This window comes from Orbicella franksi, chromosome 1, assembly GCF_964199315.1.
Source record: "Orbicella franksi chromosome 1, jaOrbFran1.1, whole genome shotgun sequence".
Classification (NCBI taxonomy): domain Eukaryota; kingdom Metazoa; phylum Cnidaria; class Anthozoa; order Scleractinia; family Merulinidae; genus Orbicella; species Orbicella franksi.
The window spans coordinates 4279356-4298839 of NC_138145.1; the positions used below are offsets into that span (position 1 = coordinate 4279356).

General features: G+C 38.7%; 1 protein-coding gene across 2 annotated transcripts; it reads right to left on the reverse strand.

Annotated features, from left to right (window-relative positions):
* Window positions 1-329: 329 nt before the first annotated feature.
* Window positions 330-19409, reverse strand: LOC145486334 (uncharacterized). Of its 2 annotated transcripts, XM_081464982.1 has the most exons (9): window positions 19119-19409; window positions 18768-18836; window positions 17924-17995; window positions 4195-4266; window positions 3646-3714; window positions 1906-1977; window positions 1153-1224; window positions 773-829; window positions 330-552 (listed from the first exon to the last, which is right to left on the reverse strand). In XM_081464982.1, the coding sequence occupies exons 5-9, from the start codon at window positions 3711-3713 to the stop codon at window positions 345-347; spliced, it is 477 nt and encodes a 158-aa protein (XP_081321108.1). In that variant the 5' UTR covers window position 3714; window positions 4195-4266; window positions 17924-17995; window positions 18768-18836; window positions 19119-19409; the 3' UTR covers window positions 330-344. The 2 variants fall into 2 exon arrangements, with proteins under 2 accessions (XP_081321108.1, XP_081321101.1); XM_081464975.1 differs by having other exon boundaries at window positions 3646-4266; window positions 18768-19409.
* Between the last annotated feature and the right edge of the window lie 75 nt (window positions 19410-19484).

Genomic DNA, 19484 nt, shown 5'->3' on the forward strand with positions numbered 1-19484 from the left:
GACGTGTAAATGATGGCGTTCTTTCCTTCTATCGGCTGAACAGCCCGGCCGGAAACACCAATTTTGTTACTCGCTCGCCGATAGAGCTTCAAAGCAGGATCTCGACAGCGTCTCGTCTGGGAAACAGCGAACTAATCCACAAACACAGTCAACGCTTTCGACCATGTGCTTTCTTGCTTATTACACTTATACCGCAAGGGCTTATGGGAATTACAACTCTAGGGGGATTATGGGTCACGACCCTCACACTTTGCTCAGTCTAAGTTAAGTTTGCTATTTTTTGATCATCTTTCTCCTTCACGAATTCAGTACAATCATCTATATTAACAATTTTAAGTTCTTTTCTAAATACCTGCTGGACAAGTACGACAGGCTCCTTTGCGGTCACTATGATGACCAGTCGTGCAGAAGCTGCAGTTATAGCAATCGACTTCGTTCAATGATGATTTATCTGAACAATCACCGCACGAAAAACCTGCCTTTTCAATACTTACAATGGTTTTGTGCTGAGCAACAATTTTCATATGAAAAGATACAGAGGGAGCACATTTTCTGAGGACATAAAAAAAAACAACACCAATCAATGAAAGCTAATGGACGTAAAAATGTATTGCATTGCTCCCGTTATGTGACTATAAAGCTCTCGTAGCGCCAGCCTTTGAACACAATTGAGATAAAATTTTAAAGGTTGGAGGGCACCTTTCTTTTAAATCATTTTTTCCCGGGAGAGTTCATGTTTATCGATCCAGGACTTCTTTTTTATTTTACTCACATCGAAACAGCATATCTCCCCGGTGGAAACTCCTGGAGGTTGCTACAAGTAATTGATCTGTGGGTGCAAAGTGAAAGTCAGTATCCAGATGGCTATTTCAAACTGTATATAGTGCGGATATGAATTTTTCAAGATCGTGGTCAATTCTTCCTATCGTAATTATTTGATAAGGTTATGAGCTGCCCATGGCTAAATTGTGAGTGAAAATGTATCGCGTGTCCATGTGTGCTACGTTATACGTTGTTATTTTAATTCTAGAAACTGCGCTATTACTTTCATACACCTCTTTTACTTTTTTTTGTCTAACTTGTAATGCATTCATCGCTAAAAAGAGATTTTGATTAATATATATATCATTCGAGGTTTACACTTCAACTTACATTTTTGTTTCACGATTGAGCTCATCAAAGATTCCAGATGGAAGTAAAGTTAACGGATTGTTAAACAGTGTCCTGAAAACAAAATAATATTTGAGTGAGCAGAATTTCTTTTAAAAAGTAAAGGAGGCGGAGATGGCTTGATGTTTCATTATCTGAAGTTCAACCTTTACTGACTGTAAGCCTATAACGTCAGACTTACAGGAAAACGCGTGTTCATATATGTATCGCACGATATGTGTTCTCTTTGATGTCCTTGATTATCTCTTTATCATTATACGACCTCGATTTAGATATTGTGTCAAGTAGCTTAAACTAGATCGAAATACTGTAAGCACTTTGTGCTTGTCAGTAGCTAGGGCCTACGGGCAATAGAGTCTTCGGTGTTGAATGCTTAATTAGTAATTGAGTTAAATGAAATTTTTCGAAAGGAAAACGTTTCACGGTCCATGTTGGGTCTTCTGGCAACCACATGAAGTCAGAAGTGTTAGTATGCTTCCACAGCGCTGCACGGGCTTTTTGCAATGTCTGAGTAATCATTGATGAAACAAACAAACAGACAACAACAACAAAAAAACTAAACTTTTTCTAAATCGGTCTTTTTCTGGGTCTATCTGAAAAGTTTTACATTTTTATAAGTGGTGATTTGTAAGCTCAGTAGCTGTCGAAAAAAGTACCAAATGGTAGGCGAAGATACACAGCAAAGACATAAAACCGAGGCAAATGGTTTGTTAATCGTGCGAATGTTAAACTTACAGTGAGTCGAGAACGTTGACGCCGCAAAATGCCTTTTGTTCGACGGACTTTATCTTGTTATTATGAAGAAATCTGAAACAGTAAACAATAATAAACGGTAAAGAAACCTGTCTAATTTCATTGCTAAGCACGAAAGAAGTGTAACAGTCGCACGAGGCGATCGCCTCGTGCGACTCTAGCTTCTTGAGTGCTTAGCAAAGCTTCCAAGTGCATCCATAACTCGATAGTTGCACGCTGCACATTTACCAATTCTTTTATAACATTGAGACTTTTGAGATATATTGAATCTATTCCGGCTTACATGAAGTCAAAAGCGCCCTAAACCGCGCGAAAATGTTCGTTAAAAAATGTGACAAAGCGACACATCAAAATTTTTCTTGGATCGCGGCGAGTTCATAATTTACATTTTCTCGATCTCGGGCAAACAAACAACTTCAAACTGTTCGGTTAACTTAAATATCAAGCTGACAACAAATGAAATTTGCAGTCGGTAAAAGCGTTTCTCAAAAGTTAGTTAAGCTTAAATTTGGATCAGTTTTTCGAAGAATTGAAAACAAACTGCACATGGTTGAAGCCTTTGGTGGCTGAGGTCTCTGTCCTTCGCGACGTTTTCGACAAAATAAAAGAACAATGTGGAACCAGACATTTCTTAAAAGCGGGAGAGGAGAAGAATGCGAACAAACATCCCTGGCTTTGAGCTGTTGGAGATGCTCTTATTTATCAGCAGGTTTGTGGGTTTCGTTTTCCTTTCCACTTCGTAAATTGAAGGGTCGCGCGTCTAAGGTTGAACTTGAACACACGAATGTAAAAAAGGATTTTTGTCACTTTTGTTATTTGGTAAAATAAGCTTAAATGAACGGAGGACTGAGGCTTTAAGTAAAATGTCAGAAACGTAAGCTTATATTTGTGCACGATGCAGTCGTTCCTTGGAACGGCTGTTTCTTCAATTTCAAGAGTTTAATTTACGCTCAGGCGAATCGAGTGATCGAGCAAAACTGAAACCCGGGAACTTAAGTTAAATAATTCATTAGAGGCTACCAATATTTGATAAAACTTCCTTTATTATAGCTCAGAAATACTATTATCTTTAAAGTTTTTGGAACAGAAGGATTTCGTATGCAAGACTTCACTTAAAAAAGAAATTTGTTAAAACTCTCATGTACCAAGTTTTGCTCTCCGAAAGCGTTTAAATGGCTTTCGACGCCAGAAATGTTTTACAATGAAAGCTTGTGCTGAATCATATTGTCCCCAAATCGACGAAAAATTCTCTCTAAAATTCCCGCTATGCATTACTAACCTTGAAAGATTGATATGGACCAGTTTGTTGTTTTTTTTTGGTCCGTCTCCGAGTGCCGAGTGCTTTTGTTCAACCAGCTGATTCAACTCCTGCTCTCATAAATCTCGAAATTTCTTAGCTCACAAGAATAATCTTCCTCATCGCCGGAAGAATTATTAAATTTTTCCATATTTTAGGAGAAGAAAAATAGGAATTATGTTTTAAAGTGTGTCAACATCGATGAAAACAATTGCCGAGAAAAAGTACAAATATACAAACTGACGTGAGCTTGCAACCCACGGGCAAATGGACCGAGCGTATTAGCCAATCAGAACGCGCGCCTCGCCAAAGCTATATTATAAAAGTTTTTAAACTGCTTTTAAAATGTGTGGATGGTGCTTTGAGGAAAACAGTCTGCCTTTTGAATAGAATCAGATGTAGTTACTTCATCGATGAATACTTACAATTTTTTGAGGGTTGTTTCACTAAAGGTGCCATTAGGTATTGTTGCTAAATTGTTGTTTGCGAGCATCCTAAGAAAAACAAGGATGATAATTTAAACATAATTGAACTTGCATTGCAATACAATTAGGGTTGATGTTCTAGACAAAAGAAGAAACATTTACTAGAATTATGAAATGACGAGAAAACATGCGGACCCAAACATCAGATCAAAAGGCGCTTTGTACTTAACAGAAAGCTCTTCAGTCGCTTTAACTATTTTTCAGCGAGTTAGCAGTGATGCACAGAGAGTAGAAATGCTCTTGCATGTAAAATATTTACAAAATATATTCCTGTGAGATAAAGGTTATTGTCGTACACACATTTGATTTTTAATGCTTATTAGTAAAAGTAAAAAGGATATGACCAAGTAAACAAGAAAGCAATCGTACCAATTTAACTTGTCAACGCAGTCAGTTTCAATTGCCTCAAACGTGTTTCTTTTGTGGCATTTTAATATCGTCAAAATGCTAAATTTAATGATTTCATTGTATAAATGTAAATGTACTTACAATGTCCTTAGCTTCCCCAGTCCGGAAAAAGTGTCTTTGGTAATATGTGAAATGTTGTTAAAGTTTAATAACCTGAGAATGAAATAAGAATACAAACACTATGTAATTAAAGACGTCCATTTTCCGGTGGAGGCGCCTCCTTTAGAGTACACGTAATTTGCTGCTAAGTAAATAAGTACAGCTAACAAATTTCGAATGCAAAAAAATAGACCTGGATGATCACAGTGTAAAACACAAAATAATCTACAGATACATGTCCAGTCACGTGTCCAGTCACAGATTAAGAGCAAATGCACAGAAATGTCGAGCAAAGCGTAGCCACGGTCAAAGTTTAACTTACCTTTGATTCGAGTTCATAGGAAGGTATTTACGAGTTTTCAAAGGTTTTGGTGTTCATTTTTCTAAAAAAGGTGTACTTTTAGGAATATTTGGCAAAATGATTTTGCGCTCTTTCTGGCCAAAAAATGGCCGAATAAATTGGCAAAAAATAGCATTGCGAAATCGTCCTCGCGTTAATAGTTAAAATTATATCTTGGGAAGTAAAATACTAATATTAAAAGAAGAAATTTTTAGCTTTCTACATTTGTCTGTTTTTCGGTTGCAGATGATAGCTGTCACTGCGAAAAACACATCCTTTGATAAAGAGATTTGACAATAGCCGTTGTGAAGCAAGGTTTAGTCTATGATTGCAAAAAGACTTTTAGTTATGTGGCCGAACTCGAATCGAGCACATTTTACGACTGTTAAGTGTCGAAATAATCTTCTTGCACGATCTATAAAAATTTGCTTGGGTTTTTCAGATCTACCTGAGTCGAATTGAAGATTTTTTGAAAAAGTGTAGCTGCTGTCCACCAAAAAAATACTTTCTCGCTTTGTGATGTGATAATCTTATCATGTGTAGAATTTTTTTGATTTATATATTAAAGCATAAAGATGGCGTGGTCACTCTGAGACTGCAAAATGCAAATAACATAGAAAGGGTACGGTAAACTGCGATTGATCATCCCTTAGAAAAGCTCCCGGGTAAAGGACCATTTTAATACGAACGAAATGATGTTCCGGTTATATTAAAACCCCTCTCTCCCAACTTAATGACATTAACCAAGTGATTATGAACCTGCCAAGAGATTATGATCCTGTAATATCTTACCACACATTGTAATAACCGCCATTGAAATAGCCGCCATGCATTGAATGAGTAGAGTACAAAAATGCCTCAAAATCCGATTGTTTTAATCCGAGTTTCCCGATTGGCCACAAATTGCAAGGATAGATGAAACAAATTTGTTGGTGTACTAGAATGCATTTCCTGATGTTGAAAAGTTCATTTCCATCGGTGTGCGTTACAGCCGTTTATCAAGGAGCTTCACGGACTGACGTTACCGTGACTTTATGTCGTGACCCATGACCGAATGAACTGAGTTAGCTTAACAAGAGCTGGCCCGCAGCATAAAATGGAGAAAAGCTGGACGGCATGTAAAAGTTAGTCATCCTTTTTAAGCCGTGAAGGAGAGTTTAGTGCAATAATTTCATTCAAAACAGGCGTGTTTGCGCTTGAGTGTTAAGAGCATGTCCACCAGAGGACCAGGCAGAGGTGATACATGCCATCTCACCGATTTCAGTGAAACTTTGCCAGTTTGAAGGGCATGCCCAATAACTCAAAAAGCCAAAACCGTTTCATAATTGCAATTTTCTGGGGAGAGTTACACCACCCCCCTTCGTTTTTTACATAAATTCCTATAAATACTACACTAAATAAGGGTAAAAGTAAGGGGCTCTTAAACCTTATCAATTCATTCAATTCAATTTTGGCTGCACATGAGTGTAGATACGTCCTTCGTGAGTTATAGACAGGAGTTTCACGTAATTTGAATGGTGACCTGTCAATCAATGTAAGTTAATAACCACCTATGTAAAATGGCATAGCAAACTATGGTGATTTTGAGGCCAAATATCTCTGGTGGCCAAGTCCCTCCCAAAGAGATAGCTATATCACGGTTCAGTTCCACCTTTGGCCTGTACGAATTATTGAAAAAATTTTTGGGACCTGCTATTTTTTGTTCGCAGATCGAGCTCAGACCTTGCATATCTCGCACAAGATTTTAATTTAATGACTAACATCGCAGAAGTTCCTGTCTAAACCGCACCCGTAAATAAGCCATAACTTCAAGATGGAAGCTCAAATATTGAAGAGCAACATAAAGACAATAAAGTTTGAAGTTCCAGTGAAGCTCTTATTGGTATAAAAACAAAGACAAACAAGTGCAGTTTTAGAACACTGATACAGCGGTTGTTGCGAGCCTTCATATGCAGTTAAAAGTCTTCAGATAACAAAATTTCACTTGTTATACCTTCTCGTCTTCCTAATTCACTCTTCTTAAACTTGAGATGCTCTCTTGATAACATTATCGCTTTGCCAGAACATTCCATGACATTGAAATTCGTACGCCATATTGAAACGATACAAATTAGTGCTTAGTAGCCAAGCTTTGAAAGGTGGAGAGGAGTCTGGGCATCACAACACACAAGAGACCACCTATTTACCTTAGAGGGATACTACGCACTATCAAGATCTTTGGAAAACTACAGCAGGAGAAAAACTTTACGCAGACGAGGATTTGGATAATTCAATGGATGAATACTGCCGTAAAAGTGATAGTAGTCGCAGCTAAAAGAAGAACTGATAATGATAATTATTTACAATGCTAATAATTTAATCACAAAGGATTAACAGTACACTATAATACTCAAATATTCAACATTTTCTAACGCTATTGCCAACGGTATTAATACCACTAAAATTACTTACAATACCGATAAAAATAATTAAATTGGCTCAACAATAATCACAATACTCTTTCGCTATTTACAATACTAACAAAGTTAGAGTTTTTACCTACATATTATTTCTGGTACTGACTTTAAGGTAGATGATTTGAAAATATATCACGCAAACTTCCCCCAAAGTCATTTACAAAGTGGTACTAGAAGCTAGCACGACAGGTGATTTGTCGCTCACATTGATTTTCTTGCGAAAAATCCTAAGGGATTCGTGTCAGGACCTGGCTGTTGTGCATATATTTCAATATGCCGTTGACAACCGCGAGGTAGACTAGTGTATTGATTTGTTGGTTTCCAGACGCCCGAGCCCACGTCTGTCTAAAACCTTAATAACCTCTATATAGCTGAATTGTAGCTTCCTCGCCTTGACCACTCAGAAATCCTTACACCGAAAACATTTTGAGCAAACTAATGCGAGTATTGATGGTTGGGTCCCTGGTGTATGGCGTGACCAACTTTTGAGCCTCCTTGTTGATCATTAAACAAACAGAGCTCCCGCTGCTTATTTACAACTTATGCATTTAAAAGTGAAATAGGAAAAAACATGATATGAAAAAAACTGGGAAACCGACTAATACGTAGAAAATGGAAGCGTTGATACTTGTAAAAAGTTATATTCATAAAAGTTCAGTGTCACTACAATTCCAACTCTCGCCGGATCTGTTGCCTTGTTCGGATGGCAGTGGCCAACGTTGTCAAAACACCGTCTTCATCTTCATCTTCATCGTCATCGTCATCTGCATCGAGAGATGCTGCAACTGTATCGCCAAGCAGTCTACCACTTTTATTGAGGGTTGATAGCCTGCTGAAATAGCGGAAAATCTGCATAGTGGTCAATCACTCTTTTTTCTGGAATCTCTTCTTCCCCCTACTGTCCCGCAAGCCCTTCATGCGCGTTGCTACATCTCCCGGGTTAGCCTTCTGGCCTGTCTCTTCTCCCAGCAGGAACACCTCCCGTTAATAGTATCTCACATTTTCGGAGATGTTTACGGCATTTCTGCCCTTTTTGAGGGGCCACCCTTCCTCTGCAGAAGGTACGCTTTGATTGTCAGGTTGGTCGGCAGCGCCTGCAGCCGAGGATGTAGGCACAGATTGAAAATATTCACCAGCCAAGGACTGGCAGGTTTCTGCCCATTTGCGTTTGAACTGGTCATATTGAGTCTCACGTTCAAGTCGTATAAGGTGCTTCCCCACATCGAGATGCCTCTGCAAAGTAGCAAATGACCGGTACACTTTGATGCATCCTTCCTCGGGGCAAGCGAATGGGACCCTGTCTTCATCTTCTTCCTCTTCAAACTGGGTGGCTGGATCTGGCCGAGAGGGGCTGGGTTCAACAGGAGATGGTGCTACAGGTCTCACCGCTGTCTCCCACTTCCTCGTTTGGTCTTCCAAATGGTAATACAATGGTAAGATATGTTGCTCCCTGTGAAGTACCAAACCGTACCAGCATAGCTGGGGTGAAGAATTTTCCAGGTCCAATGTTATGTGCCCGCCATGCCCTCAGTCCTCCTTCCTCGTAGGTAAGTTGTTCAGGGACTGTAAGCCTGTCATAGTGTGTTTTTGCATCGTCTACAAAGTAGTTTGTACCTTGCAGACCGACGCATAGCAACCCTTCACGCCGCCATGAGACTCGATCGCTGCCTTCATAGAAGCTGCGGTTACCACATCGTTTCCCTCGTTCACAAATCGCCTAATGTGACTCTTTATTGAGGCCATCCGACGGTCACATACATCTTTTCCCGGCTGTGGTTCACTAAAGTCATAGCGTGCAACTCTAACTCCGCTGCACTTCCTAATGCTTGGTAAGGAAAGCAACAGAAAAGCGGTGTGATAACACCCAACGTTATCCGACTTCAGAAAGGCTTCTGCAAGGTGGGGCTTTAGTCCCTTCTGAGTTGCTAATGTGTGCTCTAGGACAGATGCTACAGCAAACCAATTCTGGTTACAGTCATCAAAGAGGTGAATAAAAGTCCTTGTCTGCAAATAATTGCAAAAGAGTAACTCATCATCTCCACCAAACATGACTCGGTTGCACTGTCACGATCGTGTAGCTATTACCGGAGCGATTTTCAGGCTTGGGTATTTGATCCGATTAGCTTATCTCCCAAAGATTTTATTAGAAGCAAACAAGATAAAATGGAGCACCCTACCTCACCCGGCATTTATTCGAGTAAATAATGTGAGACAAGTACCTTAACTTCACTGCCAGTTTCATCTTTCGTGATTGCTACCGTCACATACCAGGATTTCCCTTTTTTCCCAAACCAGTCTCTTTGGGTCTCTCTGAAACTCATGGGAAGGAACTTCATTGCCCAGTCCATGATTAGGAGAGCTTGATTGGTTGATAGATGATTGATCACGAAGGATTTGGCTGCATCTTCGAGGACAGCTCGCACAATGTGCGCCTTCCACTGTTCCAGCTTAGGTAGAGCGCTCTCGACATCATAATTTAGCTCTTTTCGTCTGTCTGTATCACTGCGACATTGAAGTAAGAGAAGAAACCACGTTGCTATTTTTTTCTGAAACCGGAGCCACTAGAATTTGAACTGTTCATGCAAAAAATACGGAAATAGGCTCTTCACATTTTACTTGAAATGTACATCACAGGAGGAAAAGGCTAACTGGATATCGATGACTACATTCCTCAAGTCATCACAGCGATCACAGCAGATGTTGTGTTGGTGCTGGCATGTCCCGCGATGATCACTGTCTGTCCACTGCTGAGGGCATACACGCTACAGTGGTCGGCACAGGGCTCCTCTTGGGAATTATGGATCTTAAAAATCTGACTTAAGATATTGCTTTGCCGCTTTCAGCCGACGTTTGATGGAGCTTGATGTTTGAGGAAACCTGATCGAGGAAGTCACGGTCGCCTTCATCAAACAACCCCACGTGTGCAAGAATTAGTTCTTTCTCAGAAGACACTTGTTTGGGATACAGAGATTTGTCGAAGCTGAGCACTTATATCTCTAGACCAAGAGCTCAGAGGAAGAAGCTCGTTTCCTCGAGATGAAATATCGCAGTGAGAGTCACAGTGCGAGGCAAAAGAACAGAAAGATTAGACATTATTTTCACAACGTAAAGGTCACGAAGAAAAAGAATTTGTTGTGCTAAGGTCCCACTTACAAACCCCGACAAATTTGTTTACTTTTTAGTGTAGACATAATTATTTGGCGCACGAAACGTCACAGTTCATGTTTCGCAGAAGTTTTTACACAACAAATTCAAGAACAATTTCACGAAAATATATTTAATAATAGTTGTTAAGAAATGCTATTAAAAAGAAGGAAATGTATTTTGAAATAAACAAGGCCAGAAAATGTTTTATTTAGCTGAAAATGCACAGTAACTACAAATATAATGTCCGTAATTTTCTGTCTCGGCTTATTGCAGTAATAGTTTTCTGAATCTTTTTCAGGGAATGTAAGGTTAATTTCTTTGTTCCAAGTTCAAGATCATGAAATTGTACTTGAACTTATTATTCAAAAACCTCAGTGAAACATGAACTGTGATGTTTCGTGACGCCAAATAATTATCTTTGCGCCAGCAACTAAACAAAGCAAGAAACCTTGGCGCATCAGTGACAATGTTTACAGTAGGAATAGTAAACTATTTCTCCCTTTCAATCAATTTTTTTTGCCCGTCAGAACCGCAAATGTTTGGTAAAATGTTAACATTTTTGTGTGTGTGTGTTATGCTGGGATGTTCTCAAGTCGCAAAGTGAACGTGCAAACGATATAACGCAAGTGAAAATTTATTGCTCGGCCCATACGCATTATGTATCCGTAATAACACTCTGTGCGGTATTCCTTCGGTAAGTTGGCCTCCTTGTATATTTTTCTTTCATTATTATTTCCAGTGAATTTTAGAGGGGGTCGGTAAAGGGGGTAAGTAGAGAGTCAGTTGACCGGGGGTCAGTGTTTTGTTGTAACCCCTCTGATGTCACGTTTCACAAGTTCAGTTTTTATCCACATCGTTCGTCAACTGCTACTCATATAAGTTGAGCGAAAATTTACACAGTTACTATCAAGTTATCTTCATGAGAGTTCACAGAGTATCCAAGTATTGCAGCGACTCATCTAAACGTGTTGTGATGTCCAGACTCCTCTCCACATTTCAATAGCTTGGCTACTAAGCACTAATTCGTATCGTTTCAATATGGCGTACGAATTTGGAGTGTTTCAGCGAAGCGATGATGTTATCAAGAGAGCATCTCAAGTTTAAGAAGAGTGAATTAGGAAAACGAGAAGGTATAACAAGTGAAATTTTGTTATCTAAAGACTTTTAAATGCATATGAAATTAAGGCTCGCAACAACCGCTGTATCAGAGTTCTGAAACCGCACTTGTTTGTCTTTGTTTTTATACCAATTAGAACTTTAACTTAACTTCAAACTTTACTGTCTTTATGTTACTTTTTAATATTTGAGCGTCCATCTTGAAGTTATGGCTTATCTGCGGGTGCGGTTTATACAGGAACTTTTACGATGTTAGTCATTAAACTAAAATCTTGTGCAAGATGTGCAGGGTTTGAGCTCGATCTGCGAACAAAAAATAGCAGGTCCCAAAAATTTTTTTAATAATTCGTACAGGCCAAAGGTGGAACTGAACCGTGATATAGCTATCTCTTTGGGAGGGACTTGGCCACCAGAGATATTTGGCCTCAAAATCACCATAGTTTGCTATACCATTTTACATAGGTGGTTATTAACTTACATTGATTGACAGGTCACCATTCAAATTACGTGAAACTCCTGTCTATAACTCACGAAGGACGTATCTACACTCATGTGCAGCCAAAATTGAATTGAATGAATTGATAAGGTTTAAGAGCCCCTTACTTTTACCCTTATTTAGTGTAGTATTTATAGGAATTTATGTAAAAAACGAAGGGGGGTGGTGTAACTCTCCCCAGAAAATTGCAATTATGAAACGGTTTTGGCTTTTTGAGTTATTGGGCATGCCCTTCAAACTGGCAAAGTTTCACTGAAATCGGTGAGATGGCATGTATCACCTCTGCCTGGTCCTCTGGTGGACATGCTCTTAAGTGTGGGGAGTATGCTACTCAGTTCAAATTTTAGTGAAACTACTCAATTTTCGAAGGCGTTTTATAAAGCGCTCGCTTAAAACCCCAGACCAATTGTTATATGATGTGTAAGGAGAGCATTTAGACACTTTATAACCAAAACACGAGCCCGATTGAACAATGGCCACATATCGAATGGTCGGTTTGTAATTGTGAGATGAAACTCGATTTGCCGAGACTGTGGTGAAGCCTTATCAAAGTTTTTTTTTTCTCGTAGGAAGAAGCATAATCTAGAACCAAAAAGTAGGCATAAATGAAGTTTCAAATACTCTTCCTTTTAAATTAATGTCTTCCTTCCCGATGATATAAACTTCACTACTTACGTAAAGACATTTACGCGAATGCCAGTTTGTGCTAATTATTCTGCTATTTTTTGCCAGCGAGAGTGCAAAAATCGATTTTCTCAAATAATTCAAAACTTCGGCTGTATTTTGCGAAAGAAACCCCGAAACCTTTGAAAACTCGTTAATACCCCGTTGCAAACTGAAAATTAAGATTGGTTTCATTTCTGACTGCAGCCCCGATTTTTGCATTTTGCTCGATTTCTCTGTGCATTTACTCTTAAGAGTCCCTGTCCATAAAAATGGAAAATAACTCGGCAAGGGTCGAAAATTCGATTTCGCTCATATTTTTATGGTAGATAGGCTAGGGCATGACAAAAACTACTGGATAGTTTTTTTGGCAAAATATCCTTTTATTTCAAAGAAATATGCAAATTACCAAATTCCGTTAAAATCGTCATTTGACGCACCATTTTATTAAACAAGTTTGAGAGCCTCGCATGCAAAACCACATCATTCTTCCGTCTTTAAAACACTCAAATATTTTTGTGCAATGTTTAAATGTGTACTGGGTTGATTTTAGGGAATGTGGCGTTGTCTTTTTGGGTGTACAATAATTAAATTTCGAAGACATGTATTTCATTCACTTAAAAGTACTTCGTGAATATAGTTAATTTTCACCATGTGCGAAACCTTCAAATGGACCAAGCTTCTGGTGGTTGAATCGCAGAAGGATGGTCTACAGATTCCTGTAAAAATTTCTTTGGGCAAATGATTGTGAGCGACGCGAGAGCTTTTCAAAGTACGTCAAAAATGCAAATATTTGACCATCCGTCGTCAAATTTCAATTTACGAGTTAGACGTATATTTTAGCGTGCGCCACATGACTTGACCTATGTTAAGCTGAAATAGACACAGAGCTGATAATTTCGAAATGTTCTAACCTTATTTGATGTAAAAGGCAGGTCCAAAGCCGATTTGACGTGTTTCTAGTCGATCTCTCACCATTCGTCGCACGTAAAGCAGATGTTTGCTTTTGTTTACACAAGGTTAACGTCCGATGTACATCGCTTACTGTCGACCTATTATTGGTCGAATACTATGAATCTGTGACCATCTTTCTGCGCATATGAACACCACTGCATCTAGGTCTAAAACGGCCGAGTCATTTCTAGATAGTTGCTTGCTTTGCGCTGCGCCAAAATATTGCGCTTGATCGATTGCTGACCATTGCTGATAAGCGTGTCGGCGCAGCACAATCTTACAGCCGTTATTGTTCGTCACGCAATGCTGTCACGGCATATGCTGCACATTTTGATCTATTTTGAATAGAGTACTCTCAGGATAAGTGAAACAATTGAATCATTGTTCATCTGTTTTTTCATATATATAATAATATATGTGTATATTTAAATAATCATATTCTATAGTGTACGTGGCGCCGGTCCAAATCACGTTTGTTGTACGTTCTGATGTTTCAGACAACAGCTGATAAAGCTAGTACCTGTACTCACTAGAATTTTAAGAAAATCGCCATAAAAAAATTATAGGTTCATGAAGCAAGAACTAGCTGGAATAAAAATAGGAAATCACAACGTGTCTAATTCGGGAGAAAAACAGACTAAATTTAATTAGTAATTACGTGAGTAAATAGCCCTGGCCATGCCATTTTATTTGGCGTATTTTGTTTGCTTAGTGGCGAGGCATTGGTATGTAACAGAAAATAGAGGACTGTTTTCAATACAGTCCAAAATTATCGTCAGTGAAATATTGTAAATAAAACACCTATTGACCGGTTACCTCCGCGGCCATCATTTGGCCATTCCGACAAGGGTTTCATTATTGTCTTTACCCCTATTAAGCAGCCACCCAAAATTTAAGAACTTTGTTTTGGAAAGGGCGATGGCAGATATGAGTCTGAAATTGAAGGTGCATGACGAGTGATAATTCAAACACACGTCTATCATGATTGTATTGAATTGACTCCATGTTCATCAAGAAATTTATAGCCCGATAGTGCAAAATTAAATATTCAAGGTACACCAACCTCTATTTAAGCGGCTAGCCCCATTAAGCGGTCGCCACCCATTTCCCCGAGGGTAGCCCACTGTATTACATGTAAACCAAAAATAATTGCATAGCGCGAAAAGACCTAGGTATGAGTTTAACGTTACAGTATTACGCAGGGGCATGGTAGGTAGCGGTGGTCGAGTAAAAGATAACAACAGGGGCAATGGTAAACTATTCATTCTTTTCATTTCTTAATTCAATCTCTTCCTACTCAACACGATTGTATGCTCCCAGTGATTCCAAGCCTTACGGAGCCTTACGTATTAGGATAGAAATTGTCCCACCCCTACTCCCTAAAATGGGATGACAGAATTGCGTGACGAACAAGGAACCGCTGCAAGCAAGGATTCAAGCCATCAAACCATGATGATCAAACGTAATATTTCGGTGTAGTGCAAAGCAAGTAACTATCTACGAATGACTTAGCCGTTTTCGACTTAGATGCAGTGGTGATCATATGTGTCGAACGAGGGTCACAGATTCATCGTATTCGACCGTTAAATAAGTTGACAGTTGGCGATGTACATCGGACGTTATGTAAACAAAAGCAAACTTCTGCTTTTTGTGCGACGAATGGTGAGAAAAACACGTCAAATCGGGTTTGGACCTGCCTTTTACATCAAATAAGGTTAGAACATTTCGAAATTATCAGCTCTGTGTCTATTTCAGCTTAACATAGGTCAAGTCATGTGGCGCATGCTAAAATATACGTCTAACTCGTAAATTGAAATTTGACGACGGATGGTCAAATATTTGCATTTTTGACGTACTTTGAAAAGCTCTCGCGTCGCTCACAATCATTTGCCCAAAGAAATTTTTACAGGAATCTGTAGACCATCCTTCTGCGATTCAACCACCAGAAGCTTGGTCCATTTGAAGGTTTCGCACATCGTGAAAATTAATTATATTCACGAAGTACTTTTAAGTGAATGAAATACATGTCTTCGAAATTTAATTATTGTGCACCCAAAAAGACAACGCCACATTCCCTAAAATCAACCCAGTACACATTTAAACATTGCACAAAAATATTTGAGTGTTTTAAAGACGGAAGAATGATGTGGTTTTGCATGCGAGGCTCTCAAACTTGTTTAATAAAATGGTGCGTCAAATGACGATTTTAACGGAATTTGGTAATTTGCATATTTCTTTGAAATAAAAGGATATTTTGCCAAAAAAACTATCCAGTAGTTTTTGTCATGCCCTAGCCTATCTACCATAAGAATATGAGCGAAATCGAATTTTCGACCCTTGCCGCGAAATTAAGAATTTGTCTGATTTTTACAGGCAGGCACTCTTAAGGACGTTCGCGCGAAAATTTTCACTGCAGTGAGATAATGAGTTACGTGTGTCAGAAATGGCAAAAAAAAAAAAAAAAAAAAAGAAAAGAAAAGAAAATCGGGGGTCATCGACTTCGTTTCAGAGATAAAGCGTGTGGAAAAGTACCCTGATTTTGAAAAATTGGCGCACGTAATTCCCCATGGTCTACAGGGGTTTATGGTGAAAAATATCGAAGGTGAGTCAACGGAGGCAAACGATCTTAGTCATATTTTGTAGACGTGAGTCTATTGCGTAAATAACCCCAAATGTTACCAACGTTTTCACAAGGCTTAACTCTTCAAGAGACATTGAAATCGTCGCACAGATAAACGAAGAGCTAACAAGAATGGAATTCGATGGTGTATTTTGCAAAAATCAAACTTTTAGTCAATAGATTTTCTTCATTTTTTCGCTAAACGTAGAAGATCGGTAGAGAAAATGATCCATCAACAGAAAAATGGCGGTCACCTAACGTCCAAGAACGTTAAATCCAGGCAAAGCTATAGCAATGGCCAAATCCCCTACCATTGTTCATTTTATTAGTTAGCCCGCGCTCTCATGCATGACGTGGCGTGTGAATCTGCGTGCGCAGTAAAGATGCGCAGAAACAATTAGCGCGAACGTCCTTAAATCGTACTCATCGTGTTCAATCGTATTTGTAGTCATATTAATCATACTGACGTGTACACAAAGGTACTGGCACAAAAACGGTTTCTTAAATAAGCAGATAAAACTCGCTTTATCCAACCCTTTGAATACCAAACTGAAGCAAAAAAATACCGTTTTTAACCGTTTAGTCAGGTTTTTTTAGCTGCCATGACGCTAAATAAGCCTAAGTTTGGCTAAGAAAGCTTTTTTTATTAAAAGGAGAGATTTTTCGAGGATTAGGCACAAAATTGAGCAAAATTTCAATTCGGGGCATGTGCATAAGCCAAAATTTGGACTTCTTTCTTTTTTGCCATTAACCGTTCTCAATTTTGTCTGTTGCTCCCTTTCCTTTCTGTTTTTCTCTGCCCTTTTACACTGGCTACCTTTTGCGTTGTATGTTCTTTCTGGCTGCCGTGAAAAGTTGGATGTTAATTACGGGCGAAGCCTAGAAATGGACCTTGATCAATCATAGGCGTAGTGGACCATTTTACCACCGTTTTTGCACCAAAACTGATAACGTTGTTTTTCGATTTGCGACGTCGGAATGTCGTCGATATCTAAACCTGACCATTGTGCGGAAAGGCCTAGCCTAGTGCTACTATCTGCTTATCAAGAACATCTGATGACATTTAAATTGATGACGTCACAACTGGTACAAAGAGCACGACCATTAAGTGGCCGTATATGGCCACTTGGGCGTAAAAGGGTTAACGTTTAGTTGAGGTGGATTACTCGAGATAAGTACTTACAAATACCGGTGGCGTTCGATTCATCACTTTCAAAAAAGACCAGACCCAACAAAACTCTCAAGAAACCGACATACGGCATTGGACTCAGCATTAACAATAACAAAAATAACAACAACAGTCTTTTTTGTACCATTTAGATTTCATCGTCCTCATCCTTTTTTAAGCCATAACCATTTAGATTAACATACTCACGAATTACTCCTCGAGCAGCCTCCAGTCTCGATTTAATGTACAGATTTTCTCGAAGATGCTGCTTCTCATAAGAGTGATAAGAAGGAATTTATAGAGATAAATTTTGTTCTGCTGTTCCTGAATACAAACTTCAAATGGTTTACCTAAAGAAATAACCTTTTTCGAACTTTCCGCCATTGTCTGTGGTTTATAGCTAATCTTCGAGAAAACTAGTGTAAACCTGTGAAAACCCTACAAACTTCTGTAAATGAAGATTGAAGAGGCGCCAACAACAACGTGAACGCGTTGCGAACTGAATGATTTATTTTGACTGCTGATTTCTGATTGGATGAAACGTATTTCTCACCTGTGAGGAAGTCATTCCACGATCGTGATTGGACGAAGAAACCTCCGTATGGGTTTGCCATGTGATCGATTCTTTCCGAAAATCTCACTAAGTATGAAATACTGTCGAATTTTTCTTGACTGGTAGCTGAACACTAACCAAAACAAACTGTACATTATCTTACAGGCCCCATAACTTATAATTTCAGTTGTTACTTACAACGCCGATAAATTATGACAGCCAGAGAACGCTCCATCTGCTATAGACTGTATATTGTTGAATGACAAGTCACTAAAAAAAACATAGGACGCCTTTTAGTATCCAATATCCTTCCGTTCGTCTAACCACCCCCTCCCTCTTCCAAGTAACTTCAGAAATTTGAGCTATTAACATTTGTGATCTGTTTGGTGACCAATCCTCTGTAAAAATATTAGCCCGAGGAGAAACATTGGCCCTGTCCACGAAAGTTCTTTCGTAATTTTAAAAAGGAGCTTTACTTCGTAATTCTGAAACTTTTCGTAGGTTTCATTTATTCTTGCGGAAATTTGGAGATGTCAGCTGTCTCTCTATGTCATGTTACGTTGGCATAGCGACCACGTTTGGCATGCATGTCAAGCTAGACAGAATTCTTCGTTTTGCCACTTGTCTTGAGCAGCATTGTGTTATCATGAGTAACAAAAGATACCTCACTACTAAAACAGAGTTGCCGAAGCAGAATAAGTTCTTGCCGTTGAAACTTGTTCCAAATCTAACCATCTTTGAATAATTATAAAATATTTTTGGTTTACAGCCATCATCAACCATCTCTTCAACTTCAGTGATTGCATTAAAAGATACATACAAAACACATTCTGGTCTTATCTCTCTATGAGTGGATCAAAACTACTTTCTGGGAATTTTAATTCAATATATTTATTCCTCCCTTTAGAATGTAGCGCCCCTCCAAGTGCATTGATAAGGCAAGGTTGTTAAATCCATATCCTAACAGAATTCTTCGGTGAAACATTGTAAGAGCTGGTAGTTGTTGTACCCATCTCAAACGATCCCTAAATGAGCTACTTACATATAAACAATGGAAACATTTTGACAGAAGTCCAGCGGTACGTGGTTTATCTCATTGACATCCAGTTGTCTGTATGAAAGATAGACACTGAAATCTGTATTTGCTACAAATTAACATTGTTTCTTATTAGCCTTGAATGATATTATTATGTTACGTATAAACAAGAGGTAGAGGAAGAAGAAGACGAAGAAGACGAAGAAGAAGAAGGGATTAGCAACACCAAAATCGAGAAGCGTGCAAAACACCGAGGGCCGAGCTGCCGGAAGAACGAAAAGGACACAGAGATAACCAAGAGACTTCCTCTTTTAATTATTACAATATAACTGGGTAAAGTGCACTTCAAGTACTCACAGCTCAGACAAAAATTTGATTCCAGACTTTGAAAGCCAGGTTACATCCGTGATATTATTATTTGCCAAGTTTCTGAAAAATATTACACTAAAGTTAACAAACTCTCAGTTTCAAAACTCTGATGAAGAAATACTTTTGAAATAGTGCACTGGGTAAAGAAAAAGAATCATGTTACGTTGTCCTCGAAAGATACATCAAGCCACTCTATAGAGGAAAAAAAACCTGCTGCTTATTCCAGGAATTTCCAATGTAAACATACAGGCTTTAATTGTAAGAACATCACTTTCATTTACTCTAAATCTACCAATTCTAACAATTCTATTAATACTTTTAAAAATGAAGTTACTTCTGTGACTTGCTCAAAAG

Bases quoted from the DNA above. Each gene is read 5' to 3' on its own strand.
- LOC145486334 (XM_081464982.1), bottom strand. From the start codon at position 3,713: ATGCTCGCAAACAACAATTTAGCAACAATACCTAATGGCACCTTTAGT. The intron at 1,978-3,645 runs GTAAGTATTCAT...TTACTGTTTCAG, and splicing joins GAAACAACCCTCAAAAAATT to ATTTCTTCATAATAACAAGA. The intron at 1,225-1,905 runs GTAAGTTTAACA...TTTTGTTTTCAG, and splicing joins GTCAACGTTCTCGACTCACT to GACACTGTTTAACAATCCGT.